The 20,869-nt window shown below is 42.7% G+C and overlaps 1 protein-coding gene across 2 annotated transcripts in view; it reads left to right on the top strand.

The window, feature by feature from the left end:
• The window catches only part of LOC141110401 (uncharacterized), a 79,587-nt gene extending 70,097 nt beyond the window's left edge, over positions 1-9,490 (top strand). For both annotated transcript variants that reach the window (XM_073601731.1, XM_073601732.1), the window contains exons 3-5: positions 2,958-3,101; positions 5,182-5,340; positions 7,090-9,490. In XM_073601731.1, coding sequence (XP_073457832.1) covers positions 2,958-3,101; positions 5,182-5,340; positions 7,090-7,292 — 506 coding nt within the window. In that variant the 3' untranslated portion in view covers positions 7,293-9,490. The remainder of the gene's footprint in view (positions 1-2,957; positions 3,102-5,181; positions 5,341-7,089) is intronic.
• Positions 9,491-20,869: the final 11,379 nt, after the last annotated feature.

Below are 20,869 nucleotides of genomic sequence, written 5' to 3'. Positions count from 1 at the left end.
TCAAAGATACAAAGTAACAACTAACAGTGCAACAGTTGCAAGCTTGATAATCTCAAAACTGGTGCACTCTTAGCTTTTGCTAAGAGGTCTGTTAACCCCCCAAAAAAAGCTTTGCTGTGTAATGTCACAGCAGTTGCACAGTCGTCGCTAATAATTCTTGTAATGTGTCTAATATGTCTATTTCTTCTGATCATCAGCTCCAGCTAGTGGCCTCCTGATTGAGGTATTTCAGGAAAGTACTACATTATGGCCACTAATGTGGATGGATAGGCCCCAAAAGGGGATAGCAGTTGGAGAAGATGAGAATATGTATGTTTAATACACATATTAAAGTGGTTGTAAACTCTTACAGACCACTTTTTGCTACAGGTAAGCCTATAATAAGGCTTACCTGTAGCTACCCAGGATATCTCCTAAACCTGCATGGTTTAGGAGATATCCCATGTGCATCGGCACATGCGCACTGAAGCAAACTGAAGCAATGGCATGTACGTATACTAGCATACTAGCTCATTATGCCTTTGTCTTGCAGGTGTTAGTTTTTTTTGTTTTGTTTTTTTTAAAGTGGGTTTACACTCACTTTAAACATATTATGAGAAATATTCCCAACAACGTTGCAAATGCTGTGACATTCATACAGTGATTTGAAGAAAAAAATAGACTCATTTGTATCTAATAAAATAAAATATAGAAATAAAAAAATAAATAATATATTATTATTATTATTATTATTATTATTATTATTATTATTATTATTTCTGTATTTGATTTAATTAGATACAAAGGAGTCAATTTTTTTTTTAATCACTGTATGCCTTGAAAAAGTATTCATGCCCCTTGAAATTTTCCCGCATTTTGTCATGTTACAACCAAAAACGTAAATAAATTTTATTGTGATTTTTTTTTGTGATAGACCAACATAAAATTGGCACAATTGTGAAGTGGAAAGTCAGATGATAAATGGTCTTCAAATTTTTTTACAAATGTATATATATACAGGCGGTCCCCTAGTTACAAACATCCGACTTACAAACGACTCCTACTTACAAACGGAAGGAGACAACAGGAAGTGAGATTAAATCTACCCCTAGGAAGGGAAATTCTTTCCTGTAAGGGTTATTATGGGAAAAAGGTCTCTCCACTGATGCTTTATCACCAATCCTTGTTTCCACAATAACCCAAAATTTTCAAAATCCAATTGTCATTGGGGTAGAAAGTGAGGTGAAATCTTCTGAATAGGAGCACACACAGCAAAACAAACGTCACGGGGGTAATAACCCTGCCCTATATTTTCCAAAAAGCTTAAAAATATTTTTTTTTGGCTGAAGCTACAAAATGTACCTGTTCCAAATTACAAACCGATTCAACTTAAAGGGGTTGTAAAGGTTCATGGTTTTTCACCTTTATGCATCCTATGCATTAAGGTGAATAAACACCTGTCAGTGACCGGGCCCCCCCCCCCCATTTTACTTACCTGAGCCCTGGAACTTGAGCCGGCGGGGACGTGCTGTCTCCTTGACCGGGGTTCTTCGCTGTTGATTGGATAGATTGATAGCAGAGCAGCCATTGGCTCCCACTGCTGTCAATAAAATCCAATGACGCGATCGCCAGGGGGCGGGACTGAGTCCTGCATTAGGCCTCTATGGACGCAAATGCTGGACTCGGGAGCGCGCCCGCAAGGCAACCCCCCCAGGAGAGCGCTTCTCCTAGGGGGTTATCTGATGTAGGGAGGAGCCAAGAGAGCCACCGAGGGACCCCAGAAGACCAGGTTTGGGGCCACTCTGTGCAAAAAAGAGCTGCACAGTGGAGGTAAGTATGACATGTTTGTTTTTTCTTTTTTTTAAAAACCCGAACCTTTAGTGTCACTTTAAGAACAGACCTACAGACCCGATCTTGTTTGTAACCGCCTGTATAAACAAAAACCGATATAGCTGCATCCAGCTATATCCCTTTTGCAGACTGTTCCTCTCTCCAATTCAGATGTATGATCTGGAAGCAATTAGAAGACAGGAAGCCTCAGCCAAGAAAAAACATATTATCTAGGTTTGTGCTAATTAGCCAAAAATAGATTTCTTGTGTAAATTGAGGTAATTAGAACAAAAAAGGGGGCAGGCTCCTGCTGAGGACAGTGAGACTCCACACCAAGAATCCCTTCCAGATTAACTATATATATATGAAAGAACATAAGCCCTGCCAGCAATTCTCTCAAACCGAACGCCATTTTGGGGGGGGTCTGCTGTCATTATAATCACATTGTTGTAATAAACAAAATCTAGAGCCCTCCTTTAGTGCGCAAGGCTCGTTAAAACCTGCAGGGCATGCCTAAAATGTTATTTCAAGCTCTATGCAGATTTCAGGTAGCCAATGACATTATATTACAAGATTTCCAGTATAGCAAATGAAATATGAAATATTGATTTTTGTAAGGAAATTTGGAGCATTTTCTTTAGGTATCAAAACGAATAAAATATATATCTACTGAATTTTCACAGCTTTTAAAGTCATGGGAAAAGTGGAAAAAAACTAATGAATATTTATGTATTTCCCAATGAATAGCCCTTACAATGTGATCTGATTGTCACTGAAGCCACAAACAATAAAGACAGTCACATTTCATGCTTCAGAGAAAAACTTTCACTTTTTATGTGGAAGCAGTGGCCCCCCCTTAGTCTGCCTGTAAAGTGGTGCATCTGTAGCATGTATAGAACCTGCTGCAGCAAAAATGAGTTAAAACAATCACATTTAAATTGACTCGCGGTTGCAATTTCTGGCACCCGGCTATTTTGTGCCCCCTTCCCACTTTAGCACCTAAGACGACCCCCTCTTGGGTCTAAAAAGGACAACCACAGGAAACTTAGTTATGCAATTACCCCTTGATGTCCAAAATGGTTGTTTCTCAGTAAGTAGTTTGGCATTATATAAATCAGTCTTAATAATTCCAAGTTTTCCACATATAGGTACAACATATACAACGTTGTTTTTGATGATGTGTGGAAAATGTGACATGTTCCATCCTACCACTGTGCGGTTTCAAAAAGGAACAGTCAAGAGTAACTCAACATGCTGCACCAAGTCCTCCTGCATTCCACCCGAGCCTACCAGTAAGTATCCAGTAAGTAATCAACCATGGGGAAAAATACAAAGGACATGTGCAATGTATCTCCTACACTCCTTCTCCCCATATAATATATATTTATATTATATTTACAATCAGAATAAGAGAAAAAAAGAAGAAATTCTTAATTCACTTACAGGGCCTTGCATCCAATTCCCTGGCTCCAGACTCCCACCCCTTAGAGGATCCCCTTCATTTGAACACCCCCCCCCAGAAATCCCAGAGGAAAAGTGAAAAACTCAATTGAAGTCTATGGGAGCTGAACATGAAAAACCTAAAGTCCTTATTTTGAAGGCCTATATGCAAGTTATTGACCATAAAAAGGGTATGGGGGCCCGGGTACTGCCCTGGGGGACATGTATCAATGAAAAAAAGAAGCAGCGATTTTAACAATGCTTAAAGTGAAATAATGCAAATGAAAACATTCTTTAAATATAGTGCCCGGGGGGGGTCCCCTTAGTCTGCCTGTAAAGTGGCGCATCTGTAGCATGTATAGAACCTGCTGCAGCAAAAATGAGTTAAATCAATCACATTTAAATTGACTCGCGGTTGCAATTTCTGGCACCCGGCTATTTAAAAAAAATTAAGAAAAAAATGGTATGGGGTCCCCCCCCAGTTCATACCAGACTCTTATCTGCCAGGCAGGCCAGGAAAATGGGGGGAAGCAAGCGCACCCCTCCTGAACCATACCAGGCCACATGCTCTCAAAATATGGGGGGGCTTTGCCCCCCTCACCCCAAAGCACCTTGTCCCCATGTTGATGGGGAGAAGAGCCTTTTCCCCACAACCCTGGGCGGTGGTTGTGGGGATCTATGGTCAGAGAGCTTATCAGAATCTGGAAGCCCCCTTTAACAAACCCCCGTATCCCGTCCCCCTCCTATGTACATTGTACCCCTACTCATTCACCAAAAAAACTGTCAAAAATAAATAAAAACATCACAAGAGTTTTTTGGCAAGTCCTTTATTAAAAAAATCATAAAAAGTAAAAAAACAATGTCCCCATATGTAGATCCATTGTCATCTATTGTCAAGCACCGCCGGACCCAAAAAAAAAAAAGTTTATTTTTGGTTTTTTAAGCGGCATTTTTTTTTCTTTCAGCTGTAAGTGGGGAAGTCAGCTGCCAGCTGATGACTCATCCGTTGTTAAGGACGCGACAGCCAACTTCCTGGCCCTGCTCCTTAACAACATTGACTGTGCATTCGGTGGGTGAACAGCATGCCGAACACACAGAAAATTTGGGTGTTCGGAGAACACCTGATCAGACAAAGTTCAGGTCGAACTTCTGCTTGGCCCGAACCGTTCGCCCAACAATAATTCTTAAAGCCCATCCCCCAACAACATTTTAGGTTTTTTTTTATATACCTATCTTTTCCAGATATGCTTAGCTTGGTCAGATGACCTGTTGGGTCCTCTTCCTCTTGGATCTTTGGATCTGGTGGGTAGTTTTAGATGATGCAGAGAACAGCACTGATGTGATGATGTCAGCATCTGGTGTGTAACTGCATTAATACATTGTGACTTGAGGACACTATTGTGTGTTTGGGGGGTCCAAGGCATTCTGCACTCACAATATTTCTTCAGTCTTCTGGGTTGAACGATGCTGAGTGTCATTCAGCCTGAAAGACTGAGGACATCTTATGGCAGAGAAAGGGTACTACAGCAGACAGCTCCAGAATAACTCATTGACACCTAGCTGGTATGTTAACTCAAACACGTTAACATGCATTATGTCGCAATGCGTTGAGTTAAGGCAGCAGGGCCAAAACCTCACCTGACCCTTTTTCAGGAATGCAGCACATGGCATGTGTGTCAATACAGAATTGTGTGAGTTGTTACTAGAACAGCAAAAGTGAGGAAATGTTCCAGTGAAGACAAGTGTCTTCTCCCTTACTTTGGAGAGATTTTCTCTCACTTCCTGTTGTGTCTACAGGTCAGGAAATGAAATCTCTCCAATGGAAAATAGATGGTAGGGGTTCTAACTATTCCCTACAAAGGTTTTTGGCTTTAAACATGCGCTAGCATTTTATAGCTATGTATTTAATTTATGTATTTTCTTTGCTATCAGTTGCACCAGACAGACCTGCCACAAAGGATGGGAAGATTATAGGCAATGGGGTAATCTGCAAATCCTGCTACACCACTGCCAAAAGCTGTGACTGCAACACTTTTGTGAATTGTACCGGACAGGAGTCGCTTTGTATACATCGGAATACTATAGTGACAGGTACTCTTTATGAAAAAATTAGGATCTTTGGCTGTTCAAATATCTGATGAAGAGCTGTTGCCTGTTGAAGTCAGTGTACCTTACTGATGTTTCTAGGGCCTATTAGAAAGTGAGGAGTGCTAGAACTGATATAGTCCTTCTCAGATACACTCAGATGTATGCCTTGTATATCCGCTCTCCTCAGCCATGAAATGTGCCATTGCTATTTGGACCGCATTGCAAGGGACAGGAGTTGAACACTATAGGCCCTTCTATCTGTACCACCCCATGTAACCACTAAATGCTCACAATGGCAGGATCAGTGCTGAGGGAATAAGGGAATAATCTGCAACAATGCTGTTTTGGAAGAGTGGAGGATGGAATTTTTACTTAATTGGTGGGTTATTCACAGTTATCTAAGTATGTACAGAACATGTATAAAGAAACATCCCAGAGAGGGGTCATCTCATATCTCACTTCTGATAACCAGTAAGTAGTAAGGGCCCCATTTAATAACTGGGGTGGCATAGGATTATGGGGCCCCACTGATTCCTTTCTTTTCCTTTCTCCTTTTCTTTGTATTTTCCTTTCCTGTCCTTTTTTGTTTTCCTTTCTGTTTTCCTTTCCTTTATTTTCTGCTTTCCTTTCCCTTTCCCTTTCCCTTTCCCTTTCCTTTTCCTTTTCCTTTTCCTTTTCCTTTTCCTTTCCCTTTCCCTTTCCCTTTCCCTTTCCCTTTCCCTTTCCTTTCCTTTCCTTTCCTTTCCTCTCCTTTTCCTTTTCCTTTTCCTTTTCCTTTCCTGTACTTTTCTTTTATTTTCCTTCTTCCTTTCCTGTCCTTTTCCTTTTCCTTTCCTTCTTCCTTTCCTTTCCGTTCCATTTTTCTTCTTCTTTTCCTTTCCTTTCCATTTCCTATCCTTCCCTGTCTCTTTCATTTTCCTTTCCTTTCCTTTCCTGTCGTTTTCATTTTCCTTTACTTCTTCCTTTCATTTCCCGTCCTTTCCTTTGCTTCTTCCTTTGCTTCTTCCTTTCCTTTCCTTTTCTTCTCCCTTTGCTTCTTCCTTTCCTTTTCTTCTTCCTTTCCTTTTCTTCTTCTTCCTTTCCTTCTTTTCATTTCCTTGTCTTCTTCCTCTCCTTTCCTTTCCATTTTCCGTTTTCCTTCTTCCATTCCTTTTCTTTCCATTTTCCTTTCCTGTCCTTTTCGTTTTCCTTCCCTTCTTCCTTTCCTTTCCTTTCCTTTCCTTTCCTTTCCTTTCCTTTCCTTTCCTTTCCTTTCCTTTCCTTTCCTTTCCTTTCTTCTCCTTTCCTCTCCTTTCCTCTCCTTTTCTTTCCTTTCTTTTCCTTTCCTTCTTCCTTTCCTTTCTTTTATTTTCCTTTCCTTTCCTTTCCTTTCCTTTCCTTTCCTTTCCTTTCCTTTCCTTTCCTTTCCTTTCCTTTCCCTACCTTTCCTTTCCTTTCCTTTTTCCTTTCCTTTTTCATTTCCTTTTCTTTTTCATTTCCTTTTCTTTCCTTTTCTTTTTCATTTCCTTTCTCATTTCCTTTCCTTTTCTTTTTCATTTCCTTTTTCAGTTCCTTCTTCCTTTCTTTTCTGTTTTCCTTTCCTTCTTCTTTTCCTTTCCTTTCTACTTCCTTTGCTTTTTCCTTCCTTACTTACTCTACATCTGCCTGAAGTTCAAACTATCAGCTGGATAAAGTACTGTCGTATCTTCATTTTTATGACAAATTTGTCATCTTTCCATCCTATTAAAATCACCTTTTTTATTTCCTCTACAGGCGAACACAGCTATTTATTGTCCGCTAGAGGTTGTACTACTAACCAAACCTGTGAGGCTCCTAAACTAAAAGCAGATAAAATGAAACCATTCACAATGATCTACGATTCTTCGTGTTCCAGTAGCGATGTTCTTCTTTACAGCCCATTACTGTGGTTCCTTTCTGCCATCTTCCTTTTGATTTTCAGGCCCATCATGTGCTGATTAGTCCTTACCCCTACAGTGCTATTTATGGCCCACCACCATCTCTGACAATATGAGTAAATCCGCTAAGTGGTTTAAAGTATATAGAATATGCTGACAGAAAGAGGGAGCAGAGAGATGACTTTGCCAGTCTGTTGCTGCTCCTTAACTCTCCAATCACAGACTGGGACCTGGCTATTTTGCTTAAAGTGTATATATATATATATATATATATATATATATATATATATATATATATCCATATATATATATATATATATATATATTATGTATATAAAGTATATAATATATAATGTATATCAGTCCTTCAACGTGGTGACTGCATTTGTTTCCTTTTATTTTCAGGCTATGTACATATTCTACAATCTTGATTATAAAAAAAAAAAATACATATTCTACAAGTGCAGGAAAAGAAACTGTAAATCCTGCCAGAAATCCAGTGTCCTTGTAACTTCCTGTGCACCCAAATGGAATCTCAAACAATGTTATCTTCCTTCCAAGCTATTTTCTGTGAACTACAAAACTGCTCCTACCCATGTAATGGAGATTAGGAGAGGGGGTGGTGCTTGTAGTGAAAATTAGGAGTGAGCAACCTAGGGTGAGGATGCTGCTACTCTGTAGATAGAGTGTAGTGAGTGAGCTTTGCCACTTTAGGTCTGGAAGTGTGTTACTGACAGGGTCAAAAAGTAAAAACAAAGAAAAAATAGCTTGAAAGGGAAAAGGAATGCAGCCACCACATCTAAAGGCTGGTAAATGGCAAAACCTGCATTTTGTTTTTTGGGTCTAGAAATGTTTTACTGTAAGTATCAGAATTTGCCTCCATGATCTAAAGAATTGAAATCCAATGAAGGGGGGGCCAGCAGGGCCGGGACAAAGGGTGGGCAGAAGGGACACGTGCCCCAGACGCAGTGTCTCTATGTAGAGGCAGGGGCACACATGGAGCTCCAGCAGCTCCCTGCTTCTCTTCTACAGTAGCCAAAAACAAATAGCATGGAAGTGTTGGAAATCTCCTCACATTATACAAGAATGGCACACTACTTATTGATGGGTTTCCAGTCTCATCACCGACTCAGGTACACTTTTTCATTTTAGTGACACCACTAACGCAGGGACATTTCTTTTCCTTTTAGTTGCCCACAACCCAGGAACAATTTGGAACGGTTAGTCTCATATTTGTGCACCGATTTTAAACCTTTCAGCTATTGGTACTGTTTAATTGCATGCGACAAACATTACAAACATTTGAGCGAATGTTGATATATTGGCCCTGCCCCCTTCAACAGAGAGCCGGAGTTGGTGAGAATCAGGGCTGGGACAAGGGTTGGGTAGGAGGGGAGGCTGCCCTGGGCACAATGGTTTATTGTAGGGATGGGGGCACCCTGACCCTAACCCTGAGAGAATGGGGGGGTGGGCGCAGTTTGGCATCTTTTCCCTGCCCGCTGGATAACCTTATCCAGGCACTGATGGGTATGATAGGCAGGGGGTGCAATTTTCCATTTTCACCCTGCACACTGGATGACCTTGTCCCGGCACTTCAGGCCAGGGACCAGGGCCGGGACTAGGGGGGGGGGGGGCAGAAGGGGGAGCTGCCCTGGGCGCAGTGTCTTTATGTGTTTGGCGGGTAGCGCCAAGCAGCAGCCCATTAAGTACATTCAACTGAGCTGAGAGCTTGCCCTCAACCCTTCCATCTTTTACTGACCCTCCCTGCTGCCTGGGGGCTGCTCTATCTGACAGGAGGCATCCAAGAAGAGGACCGGTGATGTCTCCATTGGGGAGATCCATTGTCTGCATAGTGCCATACTTAGGGTAGTGCAGTCCATTTTGGGTACTGGCACTCTGAGGATTCCAGCCAGCCACCTGACATTTTTTTTGTTGCACCTTGCTGCTGTCAGACAGGCAGAAGTTGCACTGTAGTACCAGTATCATATATCCCAACTCCAGAAGATAATCAGGAGTGCCCACATCAGGGGGGAGCAGGGGTACTGTTTGGCATTTTTGCACCCTCACCACTGAATGACCTCGTCCTGGCTCTGCCAGGGACCATCAGGCTGGGTGCAAAAAAAGCTTGATGGTATTGAAGGTCCTCCAGCCAGGAAATTAAGCAGGTCCCATCTGGCTTTGGAAAAATATGCAAATAGGCGCTAAAAACTCAAAAAAGAGATTATAATAGAATAAGTGAAAAAATCATGTAAGGTGTGTATATATTAGTATACCATATGATTAAATGTGATATAAAAACCAAATAGTATCTATATAATACGTAAAAATGTGAACCAATGTACAGAAAACTTCTGTAGAATTAGTGTAAATTACGAATAATACACTGTATGTAATATATAGCATTAAAGTATCAAAGCATGTGAAAGGTGATACAAAATAAATCATGTGAAAAGTGATACAAAATAAATTATAACAATCCAAAAAAAGTTATAAATAGAATTAGCCCAACAAGGAGCAAACACATTAAAGTCCACCAACAATATAAAGGAAGTGAAAAAGCCACCACCCAGGGTCTTAGGGGGCTTACCAGAAGTAAATGACTCTGAACGACTTATGTCGGCCAAGTCGCAACAGGCTATGAGACCAACGGGTCACACGAGTATGGTACTTTAAACGCCCAAAATGGATTGAGGTTGGAATAAAAGGTGTGTGAAGAAGCTGTGTGAAAACAACCGAAATTCCCGGAAAAGGCACTGATGTTTAGGAAGAAGTCGTCACCAGAAGATATTAGAGGCTTACCAGAGGTTGTTGACCTGGGGAGACTTATGTCATCCAAGTCAAACAGGCATGGTGACCGACTGGTCGAAAAAGTATTTCCCCTTTAAATATCCTCAATGAAATCCAAAACAGGGCAGCAGCTTAACGTCCACAGTTATTCTCAACAGTCGTGGAAATAGTATCTCAAATGGAAGGCCACAAACGAAAATTCATATGCCATGCGAGAGATGGATAGAAGAAATTCACATAGCGTAATAACGTAAATACTGGTTTATTAAAAAATGTTGAAAACAAACTCACATTTTGGTAGATCATCAAAAGTTTCACAAGTCAAGTAGCGGTAATAGTGAGGGATCCACCCAATAGTGAGGGTGGACCCCTCACTATTACCGTTACTTGACTTGTAAAACTTTTGATGATCTACCAAAATGTGAGTTTGTTTTCAACATTTTTTAATAAACCAGTATTTACGTTATTACGCTATGTGAGTTTCTTCTATCCATCTCTCGCATGGCATATGAATTTTAGTTTGTGGCCTTCCATTTGAGATACTATTTCCACGACTGTTGAGAATAACGTTAAGCTGCTGCCCTGTTTTGGATTTCATTGAGGATATTTAAAGGGGAAATACTTTTTCGACCAGTCGGTCACCATGCCTGTTTGACTTGGATGACATAAGTCTCCCCAGGTCAACAACCTCTGGTAAGCCTCTAATATCTTCTGGTGACGACTTCTTCCTAAACATCAGTGCCTTTTCTGGGAATTTCGGTTGTTTTCACACAGCTTCTTCACACACCTTTTATTCCAACCTCAATCCATTTTGGGCGTTTAAAGTACCATACTCGTGTGACCCGTTGGTCTCATAGCCTGTTGCGACTTGGCCGACATAAGTCGTTCAGAGTCATTTACTTCTGGTAAGCCCCCTAAGACCCTGGGTGGTGGCTTTTTCACTTCCTTTATATTGTTGGTGGACTTTAATGTGTTTGCTCCTTGTTGGGCTAATTCTATTTATAACTTTTTTTGGATTGTCATAATTTATTTTGTATCACTTTTCACATGATTTATTTTGTATCACCTTTCACATGCTTTGATACTTTAATGCTATATATTACATACAGTGTATTATTCGTAATTTACACTAATTCTACAGAAGTTTTCTGTACATTGGTTCACATTTTTACATATTATATAGATACTATTTGGTTTTTATGTCACATTAAATCATATGGTATACTAATATATACATACCTTACATGATTTTTTCACTTGTTCTATTATAATCTCTTTTTTGAGTTTTTAGCGCCTACACTGTATATGTATATATATATGTATATGTATATTTTTCTACTGCCTGGGTCTATAGGTGTGTTGGCAGCTGTTTACTCATTTTTTACACAGCGCTGTTTTATTTATAACATTTTTTTGAGGTCCCATCTGACTTGCTGCAGCTTCTAATGCACATCGCGAGAAGCTTGCAGTGTTCAGTGAAATCAAAATATTCCATTTCAGTAGAGGAGAGGAGCCTGTACAAAGTTAAGCTCAGATTGAAGACCACCCGATGGGACGCGGGTGGCAAAAAAAAAAGAAAAGCCTGGTGGGTTATAACTATTCCACAGTCTATGCGAAATTAAAAAGTTTTGGCTTTAGATACACTTTAACTGATGCATATACTTCAACTGGACAATGTTATTTTAGGGTTAGTTAGGAGTCTCCCTATGTATGAATGTGTACCCAAGCTATGGCATAGAGCCGGGACTCTTATATACTGACATTCTATCTATACCAACCCTTGATTATCACAAATATAAAGTACTCTGTTGTGATCTAATACATTGATCAACTCTCAGCAAACTATACATATAACCTATTCTGCTACATCAAGGTCTTCTTAAAAAGGCTCAAGGCTATTTCCCTGGAGTTTATATGTTAGCATTAAATCTATGCACAGCTAGCAAACTTGGGTTCCATACATAAATGTGGAACTCCCAGTCCGGGACTGGTTCCATTGGTGCAATACGATCGACAAAGGAAGGAGAACTGGACAACTTTTCTACCAGACAAGGTGTAGTAAGTCACCGTAATTGCTGGACAATTTTAGTCTTATTTAATAATAATAAAAAAAGATTAAAAACCTGGGTTGGAAATCTTATTTGTGAATATTGACATTTAATAATGAAGGGCTCAGAAGGCGTATTCATTGTGTGCTATGGAAAGCTGGGCTAACGTTTAAGTAATGAAATCCTACAATGCACAGGGGCGCTTTACAGTGATGGAAAAAAGTATTTGCACCCTTGATGATTTTGTACGTTTGCCCACTGACAAAGAAATGATCAGTCTATAATTTTAATGGTTGGTTTATTTAACAGTGAGAGACAGAATAACAACAAAAATATCCAGAAAAACACATTTCAAAAAAGTTATACATTTATTTGCATTTTAATGAGTGAAATAAGTATTTGACCCCTCCGTAAAACATAACTTAGTACTTGGTGGCAAAACCCTTGTTGTCAGTCACAGAGGTCAGACGTTTCTTGTAGTTGGCCACCAGGTTTGCACAAGGGTGACCACATTGCCTGGGACAGTACCGCAATCGGCAGGTCTGTCCCAGGTCCCGGGCACCTTCATTCAAGGACAATACAGTGTCCCGGAATGAAAAGCTGACAGAGGAGCAAACCCCGCCATAGCGCTGGAGCTCGCTCCACCTCCACCATCACCTGAGAGACTCTTCTACTGGCCAGGCCACTGGTTACTACAGCCACCTGGCGTCTAGCAACCAGTGACGTCACGGCCAGGCCTCCCTGCCCTGCATTCAAAGCAGAGGAAGAGTTAACTTCCTTCTCCTCCATGCCTAGTGCTCTCTGCACGGCTCTCTATCATCTCCGGGCCGGCTCCGCCTCCACCACGGACGTCCGGCACCCACCCACCTCCTCTATCTTCTCCGGGCTTGCGCAGGCTCCGCCTCCACCATGGATGTCAACTCCACTCACCTCCTCTATCATCTCCGCGCCGGCTCCACCTACACCATGGACGTCCGCCAGCACAAACCTCCTCTATCATCTCCGGGCTCCAGCATGCTTTAAAGCAGGGGACTCCCCAACCCCTGTGCCACACTGCCACTGGGAGGAGCCACAGAGGCAGGGGGGTGTTCCCCTTCCCTGGGAGGCCGGGGCACTGGTGTGTTAGACTGGTGGCAGGCTGCGGTGGCAAGCTGCAGTGGCAAGTGACGCTCTAAGGTGGGCAAGCTGTGGTGGCAAGCGGCACTGCACAGTGGGCAGGCTGCGAGTTCAAGTGACACTCTAAGGTGGGCAGGCTGTGGTGGCAAGCGACACAGCACAATGGGCATTTTGCAGGTTTAAGTGACACTGCACAGTGGGTAGGCTGCAGGTTCAAGTGACGCTGCACAGTGGGCAGGCTGTGGGTGCAAAGTGACAATGCACAGTGGGCAGGCTGCAGGTGGAAAGTGACACTGCACAGTGGGCAGGCTGCGAGTGGCAAGGGACACTGCACAGTGGGCAGGCTGCAGGTGGCAAGTGACACTGCACAGTGGGCAGGCTGCGGGTGGCAAGTGACATTGCACCTGGTGGCATGTGACGGTGACAAGTGACACTGCATCTGGCAGCAGACGACGGTTAGAAGTTATATTCGCTTTTTTATTGTATAAACACATTCACATGTTAAGCACATCATATTCCTTTATCTATACTCTAAACAGTTATTCCCCCTACCCAGAAAACTCTCCCTCAAAGGAAAATAAAAAGAAACCCATCCCATAACCCCCCCCCCTCCTCTTTTCCATTCCCTACACCTTCATCAGTTACTCCAGGTTACCGACTCCCTGAACTCCCACCATTTACCCCATATATTCCGGAATCTCTCTAGTGAGTCCTCTTCTATATGAATAGTTTCTTCTATGACTTTTATCACTTCAACCCTTACAACCCAGTCCTTCATGCTCGGAACTTCCTGGGACCTCCAGAGACTCGGGATCAAACTTTTGGCCGCATTTAAAAGAAATGTTACTAAGGTATTCTTATATCGAGGTGCCGTTTTTCTTATATCGTGAAATAGACAGTCCCACGGGTTCTTCTGAATATGTTCTCCTGTAATTTGATAGGTTGCTGCCAAGATTCCCTCCCAGTAGGGTTGGATCTTTGTGGATTCCCACCAGAGGTGTGCAAAGGTCCCCGGGGCATCACATCCCCTCCAGCAAGTTGGAGGTCCCTCTGCCCCGATCCTGTGCGCCCTCTGGGGGGGGTCACATACCATCTCGCCAGGAGTTTATAGCACATTTCAACTGTCTTCGTATCTCCTGAAGACAAACAAGCCATTCTCAAAATGTTCCTTCTATGTTCCTCATCTCTGAGCGGGCCTATCTCCTCTTCCCATTTCCCCAGATATGGAGGGAATTCCGGTTCTGTTTCTTTAACTAGTATTCTATAAATTTTTGATATACTTTGATTTAAACTGAGGGGAGAGCAGAAAAGTTTCTCTATTGTCCTCATGTGTCCTTTTTTCCCGTAACGGTTGTGGTAGTGTTTGTGCAAAATGTTGTAGTTGTGTGTACCTCCATTTATCTAGTGGCATGTTTCCCCATTTTTGTGTGATTTCCGCATAAGTGCAAATCCTATTTCCTCTTATTATATCTTGTTTTTTTGACCATCTAGTGAAGTATATATGTTCCTCTTTCCCTGGCTTGAAATAATTTGTGCCCAGTATCGATAATAATGGTGAATTATAATCCAGGTGGTGCATTCTTCCTAAGTCATCCCAAATTTTGAAAGCGTTTCTAGTTAGTGGGTTTGTACTATTAGCTAAATCTCGGTGCTGTTGTGATACCCAAACCATCTTCCCTAAATCTACCTTACTTTGTGAAATCTCCATATTTACCCAGCTTCTCCCCTCTTTATAATGAATCCATTCTGCTATTCGAGAAATACAAATCGCCTGATAGTATTTCTCAAAATACGGAGCTGCCAAACCTCCTGACCTTTTGGCTTTCGCCAATATTGCATATGCGACTCTGGGCCGTTTGTGTGCCCAGATATATTTTAATACCATTGATCTTAGTTTCCCTAAAATAGTCCTGGGGTACTGTTATTGGGATCATTTGGAAAATATAGGTCAACCTTGGTAGGATATTCATTTTTAAAGCAATAATTCTTCCTGTCCATGAAAGGGGCTTATGTCTCAGGTTCTCCAAGTGTTTTTTAATCTTATTGAGCGTCGGTATATAATGGGCCTTTGAACATCCCTACGTATGCAGTCAGTTTTATTCCCAGATTCCCCAATCCCTCCTTTCAGACATGCAAAGGGGAATTTTGGTTGGATTACCCGCTGTTCCTCCCTTGGGATAGTGATATTCAAAATCTCCAATATTTATTTTGAAGTTAGTAAATTTTCCATATCCCCATGCTTCCCCATGCTTCTCTCACCCCACGCAGCATTCCTTTCTCATATTTTCATGCTTTTCACATGCTTTTCTCATGAAGCAAACAGTTCCATTTAAACAGTTTGAAACATGTACGGTTATTTATACTTTACTTTTGTAGCCCTCCCGCTTCCCCATGCTTCTCTCACCCCACGAAGCAGCGGTCCGCAGCAATGAGGGCGGAGGTCAGGTCCTGTCACCAGCCCACTCGCAGCCTCTGCTTCCCTCTTTAGGTACTCGACGAGGAAGTGGGGGAAAGCACGGCTCCCGCATCAGCCAGCATATCCTCCCCAGGTGCATGTCTCTTCCATGCAGCTATGCAGCTTGCAGCTTGCAGCGTGGGATAGCATGCCAAACTGAGTCCGACTGAGTCGGGGGCAGATGAGGTTACGAGCGAGAGAGAGACAACCGCACTGATGCCTGCCTTTTGATGAGGATGTCCGAGTGTCTGAACGTCCGTGAGAGAGTGGCGGTTTAATATCACGGGTGGTCGCATTCTCTGTTGCTCCGCACCCCCCCGCATCTCCAGCCATTACCGCCACTCGCAGCTTACTCTCCCCTCTCCTCTAGCGTGGCAGGAGCTTCGGGTGGGCGGGTGAAGACGGGGCTCCGGCATCCAGTCACGGGCTGCTACATGTCAGAGCTCCTCCCCCCGCTTGTATTCTTATGCCCCGTACACATGGTCAGATTTTCTGACGGAAAATGTGTGATAGGACCTTGTTGTCGGAAATTACGACCGTGTGTAGGCTCCGTCACACATTTTCCATCGGATTTTCCGACACACAAAGTTTGAGAGCAGGATATAAAAATTTCCGACAACAAAATCCGTTGTCGGAAATTCCGATCGTGTGTACACAAATCCAACGGACAAAGTGCCACGCATGCTCAGAATAAATAAAGAGATGAAAGCTATTGGCCACTGCCCGTTTATAGTCTCGATGTACGTGTTTTACGTCACCGCGTTCAGAACGATCGGATTTTCCGACAACTTTGTGTGACCGTGTGTTAGAGTTGCCACCTTATCCCTTTAAACCCAAACACATATGAATTACACAGGTTCTGAGGCTAATTAAATGCAGATAAGGCACCGAGTGAGTTTAATTACCACCTTAATCAGCCACAGAACCTGTGTAATTAATATGTGTTCGGGTTTAAAGGGATGAGGTGGCAACCCTACCGTGTGTATGCAAGACAAGTTTGAGCCAACATCCGTCGGAAAAAATCCTAGGATTTTGTTGTCGGAATGTCCGAACAAAGTCCGACCGTGTGTACGGGGCATTAGGGTTAACAAACACTTTAAGGTTTCCAGGCTGACGTTTGGTAACGCCAACCTTCAGCTCCCTCCACATATTTTCTATGGAATTAAGGACTGGAGAATGGCTAGGCTACTCCAGGACCTTAATGTGCTTCTACTTGAGCCTTTCCTTTGTGGCCTCTCTTTTGGGTCATTGTCATACTGGAATACCCATCCACGACCCATTTTCAACGCCCTGGCTTGTGGGAAAGAGGTTCTCACCCAAGATTTGAGGGTAAATGGCCCCGTCCATCGTCCCCCAAAGCATAATGTTTCCACCTCCATGTTTGAGGGTGGGAATGGTGTTATTGGGGTCATAGGCAGCATTCCTCCTCCTACAAACACGGCAAGTTGAGTTGATGCCAAAGAGCTTGATTTTGGTCTTATCTGACCACAACACCTTCACCCAATTCTCTTCTGAATCATTCAGATGTTCATTAGCCAACTTCAGATGGGCCTGTACATGTGCTTTTTTGAGCAGGCAAACAAAGGTATGGGGGGCACACCCTAAAAGATGCATTAAAGATGGTGCAGCCATAAGACCATATAAACAGAACAAAATATTACAGCGCACACATGCAAAAATGACATTTACCTCCTGCAAGGCTATTTGAAACACCTGAACATTTTCAAAAAATATGGGGATTTAGTCACACCATATGGCTATATGGTGCTTGAGCCCACTTACTTTCTTTCTTGAGCAGGGGGACCTTGCGGGCGCTGCAGAATTTCAGCGTAATGTGTTACCATAGGCGTGCGTGCAGGGTGTGCCAGATGTGCTCGGGCACACCCTAATCACCTAGTGCACATTAGCATTATCGCTCTGTGTGCCAGAAGGTAGATTTCCCTCTTACCTGCTCTGCCATAAGAGAAGTACTTACGCACTTCTCTTTCACCCTGCCAGCAGGGAGAATATTGTACCAGGGCCATACACATGTAAACGCACACAAACACACACATATGCATGTGTGTTTGAGCTTTGGGGTGAACACCCTAATGATATAGGCTGTGCACACCTACGTGTGTTACCAATTGTTTTCTTGGTGACTATGGTCCCAGCTGCCTTGAGATCATTGACAAACCTTGTGGAGTTTCAATGATCATCCTCACCGTTCTCATGATCATTGAAACTCCACAAAGTGAGGTCTTGCATGGAGCCTCAGACCGAGGGAGATTGACAGTTATTCTGTGTTTCTTCCATTTACGAATAATCGCACCAACTGTTGTCACCCTCTCACCAAGCTGCTTGGCCATGGTCTTGTAACCCATTCCAGCCTTGTGTAGGTCCACAATCTTGTCCCTGACACCCTTGGACAGCTCTTTGGCCTTGGCCATGGTGGAGAGATTGGAATCTGATTGATTGCTTCTGTGGACAGGTGTCTTTTGTACAGGTAACAAGCTGAGATTAGGAGCACCCTATTTAAGAGAGTGCTCCTAATCTCAGCTTGTTACCTGTATAGAGGACACCTGGGAGCCAGAAATCTTGCTGATTGATGGGGGATCAAATATGTATTTCACTCATTAAAATGCAGATCAATTTATAACTTTTTTGAAATGCGTTTTTCCTTATATTTTTGTAATTCTGTCTCTCACTATTAAAATAAACCTATCAAGAAAATGATAGACTGATCATTTCTTTGTCAAACGTACAAAATCTGCAGAGGATCAAATACTTTTTTCCCTCACTGTAGATATTAAAAGTGGAAGTTGAGGCAAGTCTGTAGCAAAGCCTATCCTATAGCTCTGCCACTTCTGGTATCATAACGGCTCACAGAATGTGGGGGAGGTAGAACGCTTTCCTCGAGGCATCAGCTCCTCTCCACCTTCCCTACTGTCAGCAGCAGTTAATTGGGTATTTTACTATATCAAAGCTTTCCAACTGTTCTGAAAGACCACAATGGGAAAGATCTCCAAAATGTTTGGTCTAAACCTGGCGCGTCACTGGATGTGTGTTGGGTGGCTTTCATTAACTTTAGAACTGCTTTTCTACCTATACAAGTGAATGGGTGTACAAAAGCAGCTGAAGCGGCTCAACCACAAGTGAACTTCTGGTCAACTGAATTCCGAATGAGAAGCATCTCAAACTGACGTACAAAACCCACTGCACTTGCCCAATGAAGATGGTCAACACAGGCCCTAAAAATGTCTATGAGTTGGGGATCATAGACTTTTGACACATGCGCTCTGGGCACATGGCCATATAAGGTCAATGTCATTAACCTAATATGGTCATTTGACCATAATAGGTCAATGATGTCTTGGAAATCCTCGCCCCTTTATATATGTGCCACTGTAGGGTGACACATATACAAAGGCAATGACAGCTAACTCACAGGTTCTGACCGAACCCAGTTCTGACTATGCTCAAGCTCATTCCTAGTCTTAACCAGGAGTATGTGTCCAAAAAAGAGGAGTTTATTCTGCCCAACTCTTCAATGGCTCACAGTCTACCTTTGTCAAGGAAATGAGAAAAACACATGTACCCCTAAATCCCACCTCCAAAACACTCACCAAGCGATGGTGTCACACAGAACAAGTAAAAATGTGCAGGCTGAGGTAAATGTTTGCAAGGTTGAGGTAAGAGCTATTAAGGATAGTCCAATTTGCCTTGGTGCCACCATTGGGGTCTAAGCCAAAGGTGCCCATATAAGGGCATGTTTCAACATGCTTTTTTTTAACTTCAGAACTACTTTTCTCCACCTACAAGTCTATGGAAATACAAAAAACAGCTGGTTCTTCACCACTGTATGGGCCCAAGCAAGGGTTTTCACTGTGAAGGGCATGTGTCAATGGGTTTTATTAATTTTAGAGCTGCTTCTCTCCTCATACAAGTCTATGGGAATGCAAAAGAAGCAGAAGCAGGACAACTGCTTGTGTTTCTCCACTGTTTGGGTCTATGCCAGGGGTGTCACTATAAGGGCACGTGTCAAAGAGCTTTCGGTAATTTTAGAACTGCTTTTCTCCACATACAAGTCTATAGGAATGCAAGAACAGATGAAGCAAGTCAACTGCAGGTCATCTTCTGGTCAATTTAAACTGCAATAGATTCTGACTGTGAAGCTTCTCAAACTGATGTACAAATCACAGTGCACTTGCCCACCAACTGTAATAAAGTTATTTTTATATATTTTTTTTATATCTGTTAATATGTGTTCCTTCTAAGGGACAGTTAAAGTCCCTATTTACCTCCTGTAGTCCCAGTTGGGACTCTGAGGTTGAAGTGAAATAACTATTGGCATAACAAGTGGGATGATGCCATAGAAGGATTATAATGGTGTTGGTTTTGCCCTCGTTGAGAAACCAGTTCTGACTGCGCCCAAGATCATCTTAATCTGCATTGGATTCTGAATCTGAAGCATCTCAAACTGATGCCTAAACAAACATGGATCTATCCTTCTGGAAAGAAAAGCAGATGAAGGCATTGCCAAGGGGAGTGCTATAACCTCTGTGAGATGTAACAAAAACTTGGAAAAGTTTACTCATTTACCCTTTACCCATTACATAGCATGCATGCACCTAATACCACAACATACAGTACAGTGGCAGCTGGTGAGGTTTTAGGATGGGGGGGCGCCAGCCCCTGCCCTTCCTTTTGACCACTCCCACTTGGTGAAAATGGGCGTGATTTCAGCGAAATAGTGGGCGTGGCTCTAAGGTGGTGTGGTTAGCGTCTGAAAGATATTCCAAACACCTGGTGTTAGCACTTCAATCATCCTGGCACCATGGTTGTTATGGTGTCAGGATGATTGAAGCGCATTATTTATATTATTACATTGTAATAAAAAAAGAAATCAATCAACATAACATAATGCAGAATCAGTGGGAGCCCTGAGCGTGTCACTAGCCACGTCGCCTGCCACCAGATGCCATCAGGTGTCCCCAGCGGAGTCCCTCCTTACATGCAGCCTGTGTCCCATAAATTGCAGCCTGTGCCACACAAAATGCATCCTGTGTCCCACCAAATGCAGCCTGAGTCCACCAAATGCAGCCTGTGTCCCACCAAATGCAGCCTGTGTCCCACCAAGTGCAGCCTGTGTCCCACCAAATGCAGCCTGTGTCTCACCAAATGCAGCCTGTGTCCTATCAAATGCAGCCTGTGTCCCACCAAATGCAGCCTGCCTGTGTCCCACCAAATGC

Source organism: Aquarana catesbeiana, linkage group LG10 (assembly GCF_042186555.1).
Source record: "Aquarana catesbeiana isolate 2022-GZ linkage group LG10, ASM4218655v1, whole genome shotgun sequence".
In the NCBI taxonomy this organism is placed as follows: Eukaryota; Metazoa; Chordata; class Amphibia; order Anura; family Ranidae; genus Aquarana; species Aquarana catesbeiana.
Note: the sequence above shows the minus strand (reverse complement) of the source record. Positions and strands in the feature narration are given on the sequence as shown.